This window comes from Oculina patagonica, unplaced genomic scaffold, assembly GCF_052425735.1.
Source record: "Oculina patagonica isolate OP01 unplaced genomic scaffold, crgOcupat unplaced5, whole genome shotgun sequence".
NCBI classification, from domain to species: domain Eukaryota; kingdom Metazoa; phylum Cnidaria; class Anthozoa; order Scleractinia; family Oculinidae; genus Oculina; species Oculina patagonica.
In genome coordinates, this window is record NW_027558361.1 from 81,442 (window position 1) to 102,265 (window position 20,824).

Sequence of the window (20,824 nt, forward strand, 5' to 3'; positions counted from 1 at the left end):
TTCCCTCGCTCGTGGAAAAAGCTTTTAAACTCTAACGACCAACTACCCATAAAACCCCTTGATTCAATAAGCGCTTCGTTGAGTTGCAAAACTCTCTATGACAAACTGGTATCCTTGGAAAAGCTATCTCCCCCCACAGCAGAAAGGAAACTTATTGAATATGGGGTAGAAAAGAACAATCTGTGTAAGGTTTATCTTTTACCATTTAACGTTACAAAAGAAACCAAAATGATGATGTTCCAGTACAAGATCATTCATCGCATCCTACCTACCAATAGCTTATTACATAAGATGAAGAAAGTTGACTCCCCAACTTGTCCTTTCTGCCCTACCGAGCTCCATACCATCTGGCACCTTTTTATAGAGTGCACTCAAGCAAAATCTTTCTGGGTAGAGTTTCAAGATTGGTATAATGCTCATAGTAGGAAAAGAGTCCATCTTTCGAACTTAGATGTCCTATATGGTATATTGAACTCTACTCGTGGTTGTTTAGCCCTAAACCATCTTATTATATTAGGAAAATACTTTTTATACCGTAACACCGGCCTAAAAAATAAAGTTCAGTTTAACGAGTACATATCCCTCGTTCGCGACAAACTATTATTAGAAAAACATATTGCTATCAAATCCGGTAAATACGATAACTATATCAAGAAATGGAATTTTTTACAAAGCAATTAGTTTCCTTTTGTTTTTGTTTCTCGCTAGATCGTTCATTTTCTTTCGTTTTCTCTCTGTTAATGATTATAGCAATGTTATTTGTTATTATTTTCTTTTTGCATTGTTAGCCTAAGTGTTGTAATGTTATCCTAAGTGTTGTAATGTTAATAGTATTGACTTTAATAGAGTAATTTTTGTAACTATTTTTTCACACTGTCTAAGCTGTACTGTAAAGTAGCTCCTTTTGTAAAATTAGACATCTATATTTTGTAATCATCGTAATGTTGTATGTTAAATGTTGTAAGTACTTGCAATAAAAAAAAAAAAAAAAAAAAAAAAAAAGAAACTTGAACAGATTTGAAGTTTGTAGACAAGTGTAAAGGCAACCCGTCGCCGGTTTTTTTAGACGAGCTCATAAAACAAATTAAACATGAGGAATTTTTGTATTTTAACAGAGAATTATGAACAATAAGTACCTTAAACTTTCATTTGGAAAGTATGTCCTTATTAAGTTTCGTCGTATTTAATTACTGAACAACAAATAAAAATATATATATGTTTTTTGCCGGCCGGGAGGTCCGTATTGGGAAAAACTGTACCCGAGGTCTTGAGTACGGCCCGAGGCCGCAGGCCGAGGGCCGTGCTCCAGACCGAGTTGTACTCAAGACCGTACTCAAGACCTCGGGTACAGTTTCTCAGAGTTACAAGAGTAACTGGCGGAGGACCGGCTCAGCACCATTGACATTCGTCGCTAATGACCTTCAGATGCTGACTTGTATGAATTTAAACTTTTCAGGTTTTTGTGTCCGCTGAGTTGGGCTACGTAGTTTTCCGGGAGGTCTGCATCCATTAAACGAGATTTACGTGTTTTTCTTACTGAGTGGTTACTGATTTTTCCGGATAGTCCTTCGGCTTTGGCTGCGTTGACGAGGATTTTACCGATCGCATTCTTACCGAGAGGACTGTTGCAGTACCATATCTGTGATCTGGCTTCTTCTTGTGGTTAATGGCCAAAAAGAACGGCGAGTCCGGGTGTCTCATCTTTTCCGAGCGATGAGCGGCGAACATCTTGTAGAGCTTTACGGGGAACGCTCGTTGTTTGTGGGCCGCGCGGTTGGATTAAATGCTCTTTGGTGCGTACCTTCGCCATGTCTTGTTTTTGAACCTCTTTCAGCTGCCCACACCAGAACTTCTTCATCACGTTCAGGATCTTTTTCAAGGACAATGTCTCCCCATCTTAATTTCCGGGACTCGTCTCGAGCTCTGAAACCAAAATGCAGGGATAAAACCCACCAAACGGTTCGCTGCAGCACCTCTGGGTCGTGGTCACCGAACTGTTTCGTACGAAACAACAAATCTTCTTCACTTTCGGTGATTGCCCTTGCCGCTTGTGGGCGATTTCCCTTGGCGTACTTCTCAACCAGCTCTCTTTTCTTTGCAAGGAGAACTTCTCTTGACTTTGCAAACTCCATGTCTTGGAAGATGTTAAAAGAGGAATGTTTGTCCTTTAGATGCCGCTGAATACTCCTTTGGAAAGAGGTCAGGGAAGAGGGTTCGTAAACACCGCCATCTTTTTTTCTCACGTTCATGAAAAATTTGCACAGCAGGACGTTTAGTTCGTTGGCTGAGATATTTTCCAGATTTCTAGGCTCACCGATTGACAAACAATATCTGTTCCAGACATTTATGTCATATCCTGTTTTCTTGGTCGTATTTTCCGGCCTCTGTTTTTCAATGTACTCTTGGATTGTAAGCATTTCATCTTCTTCGTTGTCGTTCCTCGCGTTTCCGTAATTTGTGTTGGCTGGAGGTATGTTTTCCTCATCTGGATAATAGAATTCACTTTCGCTATGATAGCTATCTCTGTCAGAAGCCATAACAGTTTTAGTTTTGCTCGTTAGTGTTTACATTTTTCTTTTTTTAGTGTAACAAAAACTGCTCGAAAAGTTGCAAAGCTGGAAAACTCGGAGCGGTCCGTAACCGGGGTCCGGTTGAGAAAAACCGGACCGCTGCGGCGCACGCAATTAGCCAATCAAATTCAAGGATTCAGGATTCCGGACCGCTGAGATGCTTGAGAAAAAAAATAATATGATTTATTTATTTGTGGTGCCGACAGCAAGCCATACACAATTCGACAAGAAATAAACTAGCTGCACACTTTAAAGTATATTCGAAAAGCATGAATGAAATCATGGTTGTTCAGTGAATTTAACTCGCATTTTCATTTATATATAAACAACTACATTACCTTAAAGTTCTCAGATTTACTCCTCAAAAAGAACTCCATTTTTCGAAGCCGAAAGGCAGGGCATTAAGCTTACATTCATTTCTAAAATGCGGTACTCGGACTTCCCTTGCAGTTGTTTGAGTTCAGGTTAAAAAATTATGCCTTTACCGCTCTGCACGCATAAGGTCTACAAAGACACCCTTTAGAATCACAAAAATAGTCACTAAAGTCTTTCTTTTTCTTGTCTTGCCGTCCTAGGCCTGTCCTTATACTTCGAAAAAGTTGTTGTCACATGAATCAAACTGGTGTACTTGTGTATTATAGTCGTCGCGCTCGATTTTAACCGCTTCAGGGTCAGCCGGACGTTTTTCCACAATAGCAATAAACCTGTGCCAAGATGTAAAGAGACATCTTCAACATGTAATAGCTGTCTTTTTCTCTTGAGTTCCATTCATCTGAAGTGTCTTTGCATTTTGAATTTTAGCCGAAGTAGTCAGTTTCTTTTTCGCTCGCTGCCATCTCTACTCTGATCTGACTCCAAAACACAACACATTCTACTGGATGCTCCGATTTTTTAGCGGCTTCAATGCTGTAATCATCGACAGAAGAGGAGACCAGTGATTCGTATCCGGTAGATTTAAATCCTCACTAAATGCACGTTTTGATAAACAACAACTTGAACAGTAAGAAATGTCGTGGTGCCGTTCGCTTGTTTTCAGCAGTTCGGTTCGGCTCTTCTTGCCCAACTTCAAAAATTTGTTCAACCAATCAAAGGCGCGCTGTAAAAAATACTTTCACGCGATTGGTTACTAGTTCGCGGCAAAAGCCATCTACGTAATTTCCTCGCGCGTCTCGCGCGCGAGGCCTGTTGTGAAAATAACCTACACGCGAATCTGATAGCAGAAGACCCATTACCAGAGATGTGGACTTCTAGATTATGTACTTCTGGTTCCCACCAAAAGTAGTCTAAAAAAAGTTACATCACAAACAAACAAACACAGAAGCAATTGAACAAACCCCGGGCATTGTCGCAGCACCAATATCAACAGGAAGGAACCGAGTGAGTTCTTGCACCAAGTCTTCTTGATTTTGGAACAACTTTGCAACTTGTTGATGAACCTACAACATTAACTCTCACATTCAGAAAACAAGAAGAGCCTACATGTAATAGCTAGCCATGTGGCATATTTTGACGAAGGGAAACAAATACTGTGTTTCTGATAGACACTTGACTATCAAGGGAAAAGAGAAACTATTCACTTGTTTCAATTAAGTTACATGTAGAACCACAATTTCGTAATAATGTTTCTAACCTGATTGGCAAGTTCTGCTATTCTCAAATTAGTCTAGACAAGAAAAAATGAAATAACTTGCATTAGACAAGTCCCTGAAGGACGCTACATGTACAACTTCAAATGGTACTGTTAAAAAATGGAGTAAACTTACCTCTTGTTCAGAGATTGGAGTTCTCTGCATGGCACCCTGTAAATTATAAACAATCAATTAATTTTAGTCGAAGACTTCGGTGAGAACGAAAGTAGGTGGTTGCATGCTTAAGCTCAGTTAAAAAGGAACCTTCAGATCAGAGTATGAGCTTGCAGGAGATCGAGTACCAGTGGGACTTTGCCAGAGCAGTCACCCCCACCGCTGCTAGCGCTGATCAGGTGAAAAGGAGTCTATCAGAATGAGACTGTGAAATGTGATAATTGAAGGTAATAATCGAGGGTACAGTTGAACCCCGTTATTTCGAACCGTCGAGGAAAACAAAAAATAGCTGGAAATAACGGGAGTTCGAAATAGCCGATAGTAAATGACTGAAGGGCAAATTCAAGGTAAATGGGTTTTTAATTCGAAATAGCGGGGATTTCGAAATAATTGAATTCAAATTAGCAGATCCTAATTTCTCACCTCCTTTATGTTTTTCTGTTCCTTTTTGCGTCTTTTTTTGCTTGTTTACAAGCAAAAATAGGAGAATAGCAGTTATGTGGGGCAAAATTTGGAACATTCTTGTCTACTCTCAAGGGACTTTTTTAATTTCTCAAGGGAATATTTTAATTTCTCAAGGGATTACTTTCCGCTGTGGGTGATCACGCGATCTCGTGGAAAAAACGTGACTTGTCACATTTACAAACGTTATATAACAATGTTAAAAGTGACATGTCAGCTTTCTTATCTCAACGCACGTGTGTCTGAAAGGCGATCTATAAAAAGCGTCGCACAAACAATGGATTGCGTAACTAAAACACGAATAAATAGCCACTAGCACTTACATCGTTTAAAAATTACAAACGTCAAAAATAAACCATACCAAAAAACTTGCTCTTTTCAAAGATATTATTGAAGTTAAAACAAATGCAAGAGATGGGGGCTTCTTTTAAGGCTTCTTTTTTAGGCCAAATTTGGTCGCTACAAGCGCCCATTCTATTTCGTCATCAGCCTAGATCGTTAGGGACGTGACCTCGCGTTGACAGCAATGTTGCATGAATCGGCCTTACAACATGCGATCGTATCTACGCAGTTCGAGTGGAATTCCAGTCAAAGACAGCAAAATTCCTTCGTATTTCATCTTCAAATATAATTCGATAGCATTCACTGTATATATGGCTTTTGTTTAATCCTTCTTAAGCCCACGAAGAAGCTGTCTTGATATCCGACCCTCGCATAGACTGTCCACAGCCCTCTATTTTTCGTGTTTTTGTATCGATGAGCGCTCGGTGAGAACGGCGAGAGACCTGGACGCCAGCACAAAACAGAAGAAGCAAGAGGGTGGGGGCGGGGAGCGAAAAAACGCCTGACTCGTCCCCAGTCGTCTTCATACAGCACGCGGCAAATATACAGCGGAGGGAGAGATTGCCGCGTGCTATATGAAGACGACTGGGGACGAATCAGAAAAAACGCAGCTTGAGTGTATCGATTTGTTTACGCAATGTTTTCTCCGACAGTAGTCGGAAATATCCGTATTTTTTTCGTGCTCTTTCGTGGAGCAATCGTAACGATACGGCCTTGAACACATTGAACAGCGGTCTACCTATAACAATTCAAATATGGCGTCACAAAAACAAAGCGTCGAACGCATATTTTGCTGTTTCATTTGCTAATTTCGCTGCCGTAATCGACTGCCTCGAAAGGTCCTTGCAATTTTAAAGTATAGAATTGTCAGATCTCGGTGAAATTTGCACTGTTTATTTGTGTAATGTTGAGGAATATGTGTATAAATACCCGGCGCGGACGAGCCATTTTTGACAAAATTATATGGCTGCATTTCCTCCGCGAAGATAGGAAATTGTTAAACTAAACTACAAAGCAACCGTAAGGATAAGTTCGAAGAACAATGCACAGGATAAACCTTCGACTCATACTTCATGCAAAAAAAGTCGGTATCTCGAAGAGACTTTGATTATATGTATGAAGAATTTCCAAAAAAGCCTTGTAGATGTCAGGCTGAACTTGGAATCGGTTCTAAAACAATAGCAAAGTGAATGTACAATAACATTGCATTTTCTTTTCGATAGACTAAAACTGTCCACAGTGAATTTCAAAAGGATTGATCTGAGCAGTTTTTACCTTGATTTTTTTGACATAATTTATGGCATGATTGAAATCCACTGCAGCTTGTTGTCGACCCTGTGCGAAAAAAAGGAAAAAGCAGTTTAAAATGGGATCAAAAATGTATAATGCAATCTTTGAAGAATAAAGTCAACATGGACTTAATACAACACAATTATATGCACGTTATTGTAGAGAAGAAAAACCAAGTGTATGATTCTCAGACTGATGATACATTTTTCTCCTTCACAGAAGGAGCTACTAAAGTACCATTTAAAGACTGCTTGCAAAAAAGGGTTATAAGTACCTGTCCTTGTTGGGTGGAAGGTGACTGTAGAGGTTGTTGCTGTTGTTGTTGCTGCTGTTGCTGCTGTTTTTTCTGTGGTGGTTGATGTTGTTGGTGTGCTTGTTGGCCACCCGACTGATGGACCTATTAATTTGAATGTACACAACCAAATCATCAAAGTCTTTGTTCCCTTACATTGTACATGTAGTCACCATCAAACAAACTGATCTCATGAGTAACTTTTTCATCACTTTTCAAGTAAAAGACACATGCAGCGTCTGGTTTTAACCCTCGGACGTACAAGCAAACTCATACCCCCACCATCGTACAAGGGGGGGGGGGGGGGGTGGATGGAACCCCTCCCCGGAGTTTTCGGTATGTTAAGGCGTAGTGAAAATATTTTGCATTGCGAAGAAAGCCCTTGGCTTACTCTACAAGATGATATAATTTTAATTGGCTGTGACGTCATTAGAGCCGCCATCTTGGATTTCAACATTTTCTTAAAAAGTCACAAAATAACCGAAAATGATGCAAAATCAAGCCAAAATGCTAATGGAATGTAAAAATAAACAAATTTTGCACTTCTGTTTAAAAAAACTGGAAAACATCAAGAAAAATGTGAAAAATGACGATTTTTGGCAAGACCTGCCTGTATTTATGACGTTGACATATCAAAATTTCCACAAAGGATGAATGAACAGCTACCGAAAGTTTCATCATTATAAAGTATATCCTTTTTTCAAAATTTGGGAAAAACCTTATGGGGGGGTGGCATCCACACCCCCCCCCCCCTTGTACGTCCGAGGGTTAACAACACAAGTGAAATCCATGATGGAGTTACATCTTAAGATGTAGGCTAAGACAACAAAAAAGAAAGCCTGTCGCAAAGTAACAAGTACATGTAGAGCAAGACTTGAGCATGTAACATCAGAACCAATCTTCAACAATCACTTTTGAGATGTAGATGAATGTTGAACCGGAAAACCATGAACTCGTTAATTGTCCCTTACTGGTTGTTGAGCAGTTTGGATACTTCTTATAATCTGCGACTGTCCATTTGGGGCTGTAACTGACACAGTACCAGGGTCACTTGCATGTACCTCAATCTTGTAGCCAGACGGAAGGAATTTGTTGAAGCCCACTATGAGTTCAGGGTGTCCTTTGCACAAAGAGCATACTTTGCTGATAACTTCCGGGGTGTCAATGCTGGGAATAAAAGCCAAAAACAGCAATTAACAACTGCCTAACAACATAAACACCTCTTAACAGTTCATATTTCCTGGTTCACCAGCAAGACTACACAATGAAAAAATGACAAAAACACTGAAATGATAAAAATTTAAGTTTTGCTAGCCGGTTGGTATTTATTTTTTCCTCTATTGCTATGAAATAACCACATTCTTGTTATGCAAATTTCGTAACAGAAATGTCTACACTTTTAACATCAATGGCTGACCACTCAGGGCCGCAAGTATAAGCAATTTTAAAACTTGCATCTAGTTGTGACTCTGTTTGGCCAGGACTTGCATTGACTTGTGTTCACTTTGGCCGGGTCCAAATTTGCATGCAAGTCGGTGCATGTTACATGTTATTTTCCACTGGCTGAGTGAAACTAAATAAGTGGAAAATGTTTTTCTCACACACCACTGGGACCTGGGAAAGGGTCATGTGTCCCCATTTGACCAGGCTTCTACTTTCAACTTTATTTATTAGTTTAAAATACAGTTCAATCTCGATAACTCGGACCCTCAATAACTCAAACCTCCCGCTAACTTGAACCTTTTACGATTTCCCTTGTAGGTTCGAGTTATCAGGATTCAACTGTAATAATTACAAGATTTCTGCCGCCTGCAAATAGCAGGCGCTAATTGTGGAGGGCAGCAAAGCAAGTAAAACTAAGCCACTTCCAAAAAGTTAAGAAAAGGAAATTTTAGTGCTAAATAATGCAATAAATGAATAGAAGCAGAGCTGCAAATGACAGTCGGACATCGGACACTGGCCGACTACAATTTACCAATGTCCGATGAAATTCCAACTGTGGTCGGACAGAATGTCTGGATAACTTTTTTTTTTTGCTTTCTAGTGCAAACACCAATGTTCTGCATTGACAACGCATTAGATAAGCAGGTTCACATATCAAGCAGAACTGTAATATGATGTCCGACTTCACATCATCAATTAAATGTTGTTAAAGGTGGTTAAACCGACCTTTACGCTACCGTGTGTAAATGTGATTTACAGTTGGTGTAAAGAAGTCTTTTTTATCTACCTTTATACTTGAGTGTAAAGCTGGGATAAAGGTCAGCTTTAAAAAATGTAAAGTCAGCGTATAGCTAAATAAATTACAAATTTACGCCAGCTTTATTTGAGCTTATACCACGGTAAAGTTATGTTTTCATGCTGTGTGCAGGCCGTGATGTGAACGAGGTTTATGACGTATTATTATAGCCCGTAAATTGTCAGCGGTCTTTCTTGTCGTTCCTGAAGACAGTAAAACGGCCTTCGTTATGTATATGAATTTAGTTAGCTTATAATTTTTTTTTGCCGGCCTGGTGGTGAAAGGACATCATTAAGTCTGGAAGCCCGTAAGTCCCCAGCATATCTCAAAGAACCAAGTTGTTGCTCCTAGATCGCTAAGAGCGTTGATCAACGCTGGCGGTAAAACTTAGCAATCGAAGACAACTTGGATTCAGGTCAGAGACTTAGAGCAATTCTTTACCAAAAGTATGTTGCCAAGACTGGGGCTCATTTGCCCAATGTTGCTGTGTTGAATGTTTGGAATTGAAGAGTTGCTTTTAGACTCTTTGAAAATAAGACCGTTAACCTTTCCGCGTTGAATCGACTCAAGGATATCCCATATTATTAAATTCTCAACCTCGGATATTGCATTTCTAGCTTTCTGATTGGTTCACTGAATCCCGGTTATCAGCTCGTATACCTATGTTTGACCTTATATGGGAAATGAGTGCGGCAGGTGCCGCTCAGCGTAAAATTTTTCTGCGGGAAGCGACAGTTCCATCAGAAAAATGGTTGAAAACAGCAAATTTGGCGAGCTTTATGAACAAGAAATAATCAGCGGTGCCTACAAAAAACACAGAAATGCCATAGTAAAATTAACTACGCAAAACAAAAGGATTGATGCGAAAAGTTTAATTAATAATACTTGTAAACGCACAACAAGAGCGAGGGAATAAAGTAGAAAAGCAGCAAATAATTTACGAAAGAACGGCAAACTGACACATTGTACTTAATCTTGGTCTTGTCCTTTTATAATTCAATAAACCTGTTCCACTTTGAGCTCAATTTCGCTTCAAATAGCAGTCTTGATGACAGCCGTGGAGCCGTAAACGAGTTAGTACAATGTAAACACTTGCTTCGTTCGACTTGCACAAGACGTGTAAGCTTTTGTTTCGGATCATCCCGTAAATCTTAACTGTTGTCACAATTTCCAGGATATATAGACGACTTTAGAGGAGATTATTGGATGAAAATCTTGGGAAGAAAACTCTCTCGCTCGCCGTTGCTCGTGTGTTTCATTCAACGCAAGAAGTGAACACCACGCCACAAATTTTCCCGCCTCCTCATACTATCACTTCGTTTACATCAAACTGAAAGGTCCAGTCGATTAAAACTTAAAGATGAATTTAATAAAACAATTATTCTATTCGCCCTTGTTGGATACGAGTCGTTATAGCCAACTCGGCGCTTCGCGCCTCGTTGGCTATTTACCACCTCGTATCCAACGCGGGCTCATAGAATAATTGTTAAATATTCATCGAAATTGTATTTCATATTGAAAATGTATTTCATTACGACTGTTTATTACGACTGTTCACGCTATATAACAATGATTAAAATACGCCGAATCGTCAGGAAGATGATTTAAAAGTGCAGCAATTGAAATATTGCTTTATTTAGACCAATAAAGAAGCCATTTGGCCGTTCTTTCCAAGAAGAAACGGCGTATTGAAATAACATTCGTAACTTGCTCTTGTATTGCGTTACAGCATGATTGGACGTTGGGATCTGGAAACGATTCTTATCTATCGACCGTAGTGTGGATGTGAAGAGGACATGATTTACTTTCACATTTGTGTCGAGCTGTGGGCTGTGCATAGCGTTGAATGGAAAGATGAACGAGGCAAAGATCGATGTAAGTAAGAACTTAACGTCTTAGGTGCTGTTACCTTGCCTCAAGTTTCTGTTTTTTGGCTATTAATGTTGTGATGTTTCGAAGGTTTCCTTAATCTAAACAGCATCGTGTCATAAGTCTCACCTTTATACATAGGTACAGTCGAGCTTCCTCTGGCAGTACTAACTGTATAACCTTTTTTCCTGTGTGATTCTCAAAACGAGCAGTTTTTCCAGTTAAACGAAACGAACCGATGCCTTTCACTGATTTTTACTTTTATTGTAACATCTCACCTATTTGGATAAAGTTTAAGTCGAATATTCGTTCTTATCGAACTTCTACTTTATGTGCTGACTTTCCAAGGGAAAATTTGATGTTTAAACGGTTAAGTTTGTCTTTCACTCCTTCAATTCATTTTTTTTTTATTTTGACAACTAAATTGTAAATGTGTTTGTTTTTCTTTTCTGATAAAGTAACTGCATGTAAGTTTAATCTCTCTTAACAAAAAGCTGCTCAGTGAAATGACTTAAATTTTGTTAGGAATCTTTTCATTTCATTCTATGAAGTGAGCATTCCAATAAACCTAACCCTTTTTCCATAACACTTAACCTCAGGGTAAAGGTTATCATTAGGATAATTTTGAATTGGGGTTAGAATAGCCTGTAAGAATAAGGGAATAGGGTTATCTTAGGGATAGGTTTGTGGACAAGTATTTCTAAGGGATATTGCTCACGGTGAGATATCCGTAACCATTATCCTAACCTAGCTCTATTCGCTAAACCTTACAGCTATTCTGGTGCGAGGAACATTGGCCTAATTTTATGTTGATCTGGTGATTGGTGCTTAAACTGCTTGCTGAGACTAAATATATTGAATTGTATTAAACAAAAAAAATATGAGTTGTTTCACAGAATCTTAGGAGTGCTTGATACAAATACATGCAGAGTGTAACACTAATTAAAAGACAGAAACTGAAAGTTGACAATTACTCCATCAATATACATTGTATCGTTTTCTCAGTAGCAAATACATATTCTTTCAATTGTCTGTGTTTTTACAGGTTTCGCTGCAGAACGGCCGAAAGTCCTAAGTTTGCCCACCTTAACAATTTAAAAGGGCAGAGCAAAGCCATATTTTTTTTATAAAAAAAAACATAAAACAACAATGAAACAGAACAAAATGACCGAAAAAGGTTTGTAAAAGTGCCTTGTGCGGAAATAAATAACAACAAAGAACATCTGTTAGTCTCGGTCTCTTTCATGCGTACTGCACAGCATGAAAATTGGGATTTACAGTATTTTAAAGGTGGTTAAATCTGGTGTAAAGTCGGTTATCCAACTTTACATCATCAATTAAATGTTGTTAAAGGTGGTTAAACCGACCTTTACGCTACAGTGTATAAATGTGATTTAAATTTGGTGTAAAAGAAGTCTCTTTATCTACCTTTATACTTGAGTGTAAAGCTGGGATAAAGGTCAGCTTTAAAAAATGTAAAGTCAGCGTAAAGCTGAACAAAATCCAAATTTACAGCAGCTTTATTTCAGCTTTACACCACGGTAAAGTTATGTTTTCATGCTGTGTAATTTGGACGCATGTCCTTCCAAGGAAAAAAATATATTTGCAGCCCTGAGAAGCCTTAAAAGTTTAATGCATACCATACCTTTGGGATTTGAACTCTTTCATTCTGTCCAGAAAATCTCTGTAAACTTGTGGTTGGTTTTCAAACTGAAGTTTGACTTGATTTAAGTATGACAGGGCCTCCTCGACCTAAAGAAAGCAAATGAAACAAAACCTCAATATTGTTCAAAATAGATTCTGAAACTCCCAGTAGAAATCTAACAGTGTCAAAGTCTCTGGCAAGAGTAGACTTCAATTTAAGGTAACTTTCATATTTGACAAGCCAAATTTAATTTCCACTAAACCAGCCCTCAGTGGTGCTAGCAATCTATGTCAGGCTGGGACTCGCAGCCTCTCTTAGACTAGTGTCTAGAGGAGCTGTTTGCAGTATCCAAGCAACCAGGGTGCAGTGGTAGGGATGAGGAGAAAATGAGAAAGCAAAACACCAATGCAAGGAGAGATTCAACCTTGTACAAAACAGTCAAGATCATACTGGAAGCCAGACTCTCATAACCACTTAAACTCTGGTTAAAAAATTATTCACCAAAATTTTATGCTAATTTATGTGCAAATAGCAAAGAAAACATTGTTGCGTTCGACGAAGGAGAGCGCAACCCTAATTTCGTTTTGTGTCCTGTGTCTTTTGAGTTGGTATGCCTGTGTACTGTAATGCAAAATGAATCGAGCCAGAGATGTAAGGACACCAAAATGGCCCCGCTTGATTTTTGCAGGGGCAGGTCTCGGCCAGGAAACTGGTAGCCACAGATGGCCTCGATTTCAGGCAAAACAAGATGGCGTCGCAAACTGAGCTCAGAAATATTATTTGCTTGAAAAAAAGTGCTAAATACGTGTGGCAAAAATTGAAATTTTGCCAAAAATGTCATGGGAAACATTAGAGGGTTATCATTCAAGGTAGCAGAGTTATCTTCAGCCACTGAACGTCATAAAAAGAGTGGAAATCGAGTAATCGCTTCGTAGTTTTGTACGGAGTTCGTAGGTAATCCAGTGTGTTTTCCTGAAATTATATGTTGCACAAAACTACAAAATTGTTTGAATTATATGAAACGAGAGTGGGTATAATAACGATCAAATTCTTTGAATTTGTGATATATCGTAATTCCTAAGAATGCTAGACGTTTTGACGAGGAAATCGTTGTATATTGAATGTTACATTAAATGAATTATGTCTATATTTTAAAGTACTTTGTAAAATTTTAAATCAAAGTAAAAGTAGTGAAGAAGTTTGTGGAAGTTTAAAACTTGTTTAGAGCCAAAAGATAACAAGTCAAGTGAATTAAATATTTATTTTTGTGTACATATAAGTAATTCTTTTTTTTTATGGAGTGGATGAAATGATCACTAATCTCTAAATTGCTCTTGCATTTGTGGCTATGTTTATGCTTTGTGAGTTTCACATGAAAGTGCCAGGAACGACTTCAATTTTCTTTACATTTATTCTGATATCAATGAGCTTTTTCCATTCCGGTCATTATTTTAGGTTCTTTTTCTTCTTTGCCAAATAATCACAATGGTGATTTGTGTGATTAATCATGTGAATGGCTTTGATAACTTGATAGCATTCATCCAAAGAAAAAAAATGCCTCTTTATAAATATCAAGAACTGCTACAATCATCTGCCTTTTTTCGCAGTTTATTAACCCCTTTTGATTAGAGACATTGCAATTTATCCTGTCAAATTCACTTGGAGACAAATTATGTTCTTTTTGGCTCGTCACCCAATCTTTCTTTCAAAACGTTTCGTGATGAGCTTCCTCTTGCACTTATCCTCTTTGCGTTTAGTGAGGTATAAGGCATACTAATAGTAGGCCAACCATCTCAGTTTTTTTCCACTTCCTGCCTACTGTACCTTACTCTAAGTTACATGTAGCTCGAACGCACTCCCCTAATCTGTGATTTCTGCTAGTAAAAGTAATAGACAATCAGTTAATAAAAAAATGTGCATTTCTTGACAGAGTTTGAGTTTAATTTTCATACTGTACCTTTAACCGTGGAGACTGCTGTTGCTGACCCTGGGCTTGTGCATGAACCTGGGCCTGGTTCTGAAAAACAACAACACACCAGTTAAAAGACTTGAACAAAACTATGAAAAAATCAAAGTCTCTTCGAGATACCGACTTTTTTTGCATAAAGTATGAGTCGAAGGTTTATCCTGTGCATTGTTCTTCGAACTTATCATTACGGTTGCTTTGTAGTTTAGTTTAACAATTTCCTATCTTCGCGGAGGAAATGCAGCCATATAATTTTGTCAAAAATGGCTCGTCCGCGCCGGGTATTTATACACATATTCCTCAACATTACACAAATAAACAGTGCAAATTTCACCGAGATCTGACAATTCTATACTTTAAAATTGCAAGGACCTTTCGAGGCAGTCGATTACGGCAGCGAAATTAGTAAATTAATGAAACAGCAAAATATGCGTTCGACGCTTTGTTTTGTGACACCATATTTGAATTGTTATAGGTAGACCGCTGTTCAATGTGTTCAAGGCCGTATCGTTACGATTGCTCCACGAAAAAGCACGAAAAAATACAGATATTTCCGACTACTGTCGGAGAAAACATCGCGTAAACAGATCGATACACTCAAGCTGCGTTTTTTCGCTCCCCGCCCCCCACCCTCTTGCTTCTTCTGTTTTGTTCTGGCGTCCAGTTCTCTCGCCGTTCTCACCGCGCGCTCATCGATCGAAAAACACGAAAAATAGAGGGCTGTGGACAGTCTATGCGAGGGTCGGATATCAAGACAGCTTCTTCGTGGGCTTAAGAAGGATTAAACAAAAGCCATATATACAGTGAATGCTATCGAATTATCTTTGAAGATGAAATACGAAGGAATTTTGCTGTCTTTGACTGGAATTCCACTCGAACTGCGTAGATACGATCGCATGTTGTAAAGCCGATTCATGCAACATTGCTGTCAACACGAGGTCACGTCCCTAACGACCTAGGCTGATGACGAAATAGAATGGCGCTTGTAGTGTAGCGACCAAATTTGGCCTAATTTTTAACCGCTCCTAAGTTAAAAGAAGCCCTCATCTCTTCCATTTGTTTTAACTTCAATAATATCTTTGAAAAGAGCAAGTGTTTTGGTATGGTTTATTTTTGACGTTTGTAATTTTTAAACGATGTAAGTGCTAGTGATTATTTATTGGTGTTTTAGTTACGCAATCCATTGTTTGTGCGACGCTTTTTATAGATCGCCTTTCAGACACACGTGCGTTGAAATAAGAAAGCTGACATGTCACTTTTAACATTGTTATATAACGTTTGTAAATGTGACAAGTCACGTTTTTTCCACGAGATCGCGTGATCACCCACAGCGGAAAGTAATCCCTTGAGAAATTAAAATATTCCCTTGAGAAATTAAAAAAGTCCCTTGAGAGTAGACAAGAATGTTCCAAATTTTGCCCATATAACTCCTATTCTCCTACTTTTCGCTTGTAAACAAGCAAAAAAAGTCGAAACAACAACACGCCAATTAGAAGACTTTGACAACTGAAAAAAGTCAATTACAGTAAAAACTTAACTAAAACAACCTACGTAGTGGCAAATTCAGGACTGCAAATAAAGTTTTCCATAGTTAACAGGATAAGTGTCTATCAATACGCTTTTTAATTTATTATATAGTTTTATTTATTATTGATATTATTCTTATGCTTAGCAAAAGTGTGATTATTCCACTAAAAAATAGGCGATAAAAGAAACTAAATCACGACAGTATATTGAATGGTATTTGTTTCACCTGGTGATGAGCAGAAGCTGGATTCTGCACATGAGGATGTGACTGAGGAGTTTGAGTCTGAACTCTGAAAATAAAAAAAACAACCGAGTTAAACATCATCACATCTGTGCCACTTGAATAACAAAATATTGTTTTGGCTTGACAGAAAGAGATCCCAATTGCAAGAATCTAGAACTGTCAATAAGTAACCTGACTACATGTACATCAGGGTTCTTTTCGAAAGCAAAGTATGAGTATCTATTGTATATTCGTAGCAGTAATTGAAAAGAAGGAGGCAGTGATTGCTTTCAAAAATTGAAAATTCTCAAGACAATATTTGGTCATGTGATTTTGGTTTTATAGTTATCAAATGGCTTTGAAGTACTTGTTTTCACCACTGTGCCAGTCAGGAGAAAGTTTCAGTATCACTTGAAATATTTCTTCCACTAACTTTATTAGCCTGTGTGTCCAGGATGGAGATTTTCGACCGTTGCTAAGCTTCCAGACAATTCCGCTGTACACTGTATATACAAGTCATGTGAAGTTGTTAGTTTTAGTTTTCCATTCTGGTCAATACGTTGCTCTGTTTACTTTGTTGTTGTAGAATCATGTACTGAACTTGGCATGCTAGGCAAGTCAAGCTGAGAAACGAATCTTTTAAACTTGTTGAACACACTTAGCATGTAAGAGTACATTTTGGCCACCACCGAATGCAAAATTATTTTACTGGCAATCGATTTTCTGGAAAAAGGAGAAACCTCAAACTCGCTAATAATTCATCAAGGTAAAACAAAATCATAAACCTGGCGGTGGTTTGGATATGTGATCTTAATTAGCAAACACTTTTACGATTTTATTTCACTGTTTTCTCCATAGTCTTTGTTTCAAGTGAGAAGGTATCAAACACTAGAGAGAGTGTTTCATCATGTTTCCAAACACCTCAACGATCGTCAAAAAAATCTGCTCCACATCGTATTTTCAACTCCCTTCTCAGTGTTTCGAAGTGTGATGAAACACTGTCTCATGTTTGTTACATAGCTGTCATTAAGTTTTTAGCAGCATTACATTGAGGTTATCACCCGTAGCATTTCACTCTCTACACAAGTGAAGCATAACAACAATCTACATCTTCGCCCATAACATTGAGTGAACTCAGCCATAACACCGTACAGGTGTTATAGCTTAACCTTAATGACAACAGTGTGATACAGCGCTTGAACACACAAAGCGACATTTGTTAGTTGCACTCTAATAAAACCACATACTGAAAGCCTGGAACCCCTGCCATTTGTACAGCTGCACAAAGCCGGTCCAGACCACTTAGTCCATTCAGTTGGAGCTGTTCATAATTGGTTGCCATGCCGACAGGTGCCAGGGCAAGAACAGTAGGAGGGTAGAAACCCTGCCTGTTTTAGCCATGTACACTGTCGTGGTCTTCAAGACGGACCCTCTTCATGTCTTGCACCACAGCCTCATTCAAGCAGTCTGTTATGGCTCAAGCCTGATACCTACACTGTAAGTGGATAAAAAAGGAAGTACTATGGATAAAAAAGCGCAATATTAAAGACCCACGAAAACACATTTTTAACATTTTAAACATATTTTTAACAGTTTTTAATGTAGTTTTTGGCCAAATCGCAAAAAGGAAGACCCGCAAAATATGCCCGTTCCATTTTCACGAAATTAAGTTATCGCGAAAATATGTAACAATAAGGTAAGTACTATGTATTATCTGTATGTATTTTTACATGAAAGTAGATTGATTGCTCAGCTGAACTAGGCTCAATGAACCAGCCACTGCTAGATACATGTAGCTGAAGATTGTCAATTTCCTAAACAATTATAATCAGGGGGTCTCAATCGCTTTTCGCTTGCGAATGTTTATTTTCACTTCGATGAACTGAATACAAATATGTCGACATTCAACAGGTTTATTTATAATCGAGCGGTCTTTCACAGTTTTATATTGATTTCATTACGATATGACCAAAGTGAACCGTCAAAAATATATTTAAAGGTAAACGTAGAATATGCACCAACATAAAAAGAAGCGAAAATCATCTAGTACTGGAAAGTTTTCGCGTGTATTCGACAGCTCACGCCACGCGTTGCGGCGTTTTCGTTTGAAATAGCTTTACATCTGCGTTACAAATAGGGTTTGAAAAACCAATCAAGTCAAAATCTAAAACAAAACAAAAACATCGCACCTATTATCAAAGCGTTTGCGCTCGTGAACCTTCGGAAAGGCATCGGTCCGTGAATTATGAATAATCAATGAAAAAGAACAATAGCATGAATATATGAATAATAATCGACCCACAAAATGTGGATACACATTTAATCCACGGGTGTGTTGTAATGTTTAGCCCCATTAACACGCGCTAAAAAACGGCATGGCACGGAAAATGTTTGGCACCGAAACCATTTCACCACGGCACTACCCATTTACACGACCAAAACAATGAAAGAACTTCAAGGTTTTCTCTTGCTAGGCATGGTTCCAATTTTTATATCGGCACCCTTACTTTCCATCAATTTTCTTCCCGAGAAATGGCAGAAAAACGTTTTGCTGTGATTGTTCGTCGTACTTTCAGTGTAAAACGCGAATTTTATCGGCAAGGGACGAGTTGTCGACAATTCAACGTATTGAACAGTGTTCTTTCCTCTTCGGTAATCGAAAAACCTAGTATGTTGATTAATTACGTCGGCGCGAAACCACAAATCCACTTTGTATTCCCGACAGGAAATGGAATTCTAAGCTTCAACAAGATCAACACAGTTTGCAAGTTTTTGTCGTGTTGAATGACTTGAAAACAATGAAACTGCAATATCTAAACTCGCAGAAAACTTAGAGGTATGGTATATGGTCCTGTTGAGTACAAGCAAAAGCGACCAAAATCGGCTTTTGGGAGCTTATCATCCACGAACTGTCATACATAGATTCAATAACAGAGTATCGGGAGCGAAACGACAGTGTGGCTCTAAGTGAGTATATGACAGAAATATCGTCGTCAAACTTACAGCAAGTAATGTCCCTAGCCTAGATGAAGGTATCTCTTCTTTACTGAACAGTATGATAACTTTTTCTGAACGAACGAAATATAGAATTTTTAGCTTGTTCGAGAAAAGGTGGATAATTTTGAAGATTATGCAGAAAACTCGGCAATCTCGTACCTATAGCCTGCGTGGCCGGCGTTCGAAGGGGAGGGAGAAGGGCGCAGGCTCGCGCAAGCTATCTCTTTCCCAGGTCACCCGTTTAGTGGAATGTGACCAATCTCCCACAGCCAAGGGGGGGAGGTGCCTCTATTGATTCCAGTTGTTTATTCGTAAAGCATTTCCAGATTTGTGGGCATCTTGATGTTGTTTCTGAATTATAGCTATGGCAACTTTGCATTGTTTATATTAAAAGACAACAATGTGGTTTTACCTTGATATGTGTCTATTCTGTTCAAAAAGTCTCTCAATTTAAACCCACTGAGTTCAAAGCAGTTTTGAAGTATTGAAGTCTTGAAGAGTTTTATTACTTTCTATTGCTCTAAGCCATAAGAGCCAGCAGTGTGGAATTATCCTTATGTAATGCACTAGAAGTGAAAAATATTATAACAGGTTCTGCAAATTTCAAGATTATTAGTTTTAATTTTGATTAAAAGATCATGCAAATAACTTACTTGCAATAAGAATGAGTTTCACATTGATGTTGGAGCAGAGAATATTACAATGAAATAATATTATAATGATTGTCGAAAGGTTTCACAAGGTATGGTTTCAACGTTGAGTCTGCATACATGTTCAACACTTGTGTTGGAGCCAGGTTTGTAGCTCTTCTAAAAAGAATAAAAAAATATTCAAAAAATGCCTAGTCTAATTCTAACTCTGTGATTGGTTTTCGAATGACCAGGACAACACAGGCTGGAATCACCTTCCTTCTCTTACTACCCAGCTTATATCAATGGAATAAATAATGCAAATTAACAAGCCTTCACTAGGCAGTTTGCAAACTCCTACACTATAGTCATTACTTCAATTGTATAACATTCTTACCGATTCTAGTGGAAACCTACGATCGCAGTTCCTAGCACCGCTCGATTTAAACATATTATCGAAAAGTCCTCATTTTCAGTGATACAAGAAATTCCTTCGTGTCACACCGCCAAGCAGTAAATAATAAAAACAAAAAAAAAAAAGAAACAATCAGATCGAAAAACGCAAGTATGCGGCTTTATTTTAAACCACTTAAAGCAGCTTGCAATTAAAAATAAATTTCCTTTTGCAACAAATGCGACCATTGATATACAAATTATACCTTCCATCTTGGTTTCTGACTTTCTGTGACTTTGGCTTATCTCGACAAGAAACACATTCTTCTCTCTGGGTCGGCATGACTTCACATCACTCACTAGTACACCAGAATGTACCTCCTAACCGATCGTTTGCTTCATCATCGTCACTGTCGCTATCGTCGGGATTATGAGCACGTTTTGTATAGGTAATCGCATGGGGCCGAGTAAAAATCCTTAATTTTACCAGGAAACATGTGATTACTTGTTTATGACATAGAGGGCAAAATTTTCTGAAAATTGTCGATGCTAATAATAACTTATGTACAGCGCGCAGC

The 20,824-nt window shown here is 38.4% G+C and overlaps 1 protein-coding gene across 2 annotated transcripts in view; it reads right to left on the reverse strand.

Moving 5' to 3' along the window:
* LOC144640814 (uncharacterized) overlaps nucleotides 1-19,679 on the reverse strand; it is a 59,397-nt gene extending 39,718 nt beyond the window's left edge. Inside the window, exons 1-11 of one of the 2 annotated variants that reach the window (XM_078499882.1) lie at nucleotides 19,637-19,679; nucleotides 17,475-17,722; nucleotides 16,231-16,294; nucleotides 14,469-14,528; nucleotides 12,512-12,618; nucleotides 7,730-7,925; nucleotides 6,741-6,863; nucleotides 6,452-6,511; nucleotides 4,334-4,369; nucleotides 4,201-4,233; nucleotides 3,905-4,006 (exon numbers count right to left, since the gene is read on the reverse strand). In XM_078499882.1, the coding sequence (XP_078356008.1) occupies nucleotides 3,905-4,006; nucleotides 4,201-4,233; nucleotides 4,334-4,369; nucleotides 6,452-6,511; nucleotides 6,741-6,863; nucleotides 7,730-7,925; nucleotides 12,512-12,618; nucleotides 14,469-14,528; nucleotides 16,231-16,294; nucleotides 17,475-17,569 (876 nt within the window). In that variant the 5' untranslated portion in view covers nucleotides 17,570-17,722; nucleotides 19,637-19,679. The remainder of the gene's footprint in view (nucleotides 1-3,904; nucleotides 4,007-4,200; nucleotides 4,234-4,333; nucleotides 4,370-6,451; nucleotides 6,512-6,740; nucleotides 6,864-7,729; nucleotides 7,926-12,511; nucleotides 12,619-14,468; nucleotides 14,529-16,230; nucleotides 16,295-17,474; nucleotides 17,723-19,636) is intronic. The other variant, XM_078499883.1, reaches the window with a different exon arrangement.
* Between the last annotated feature and the right edge of the window lie 1,145 nt (nucleotides 19,680-20,824).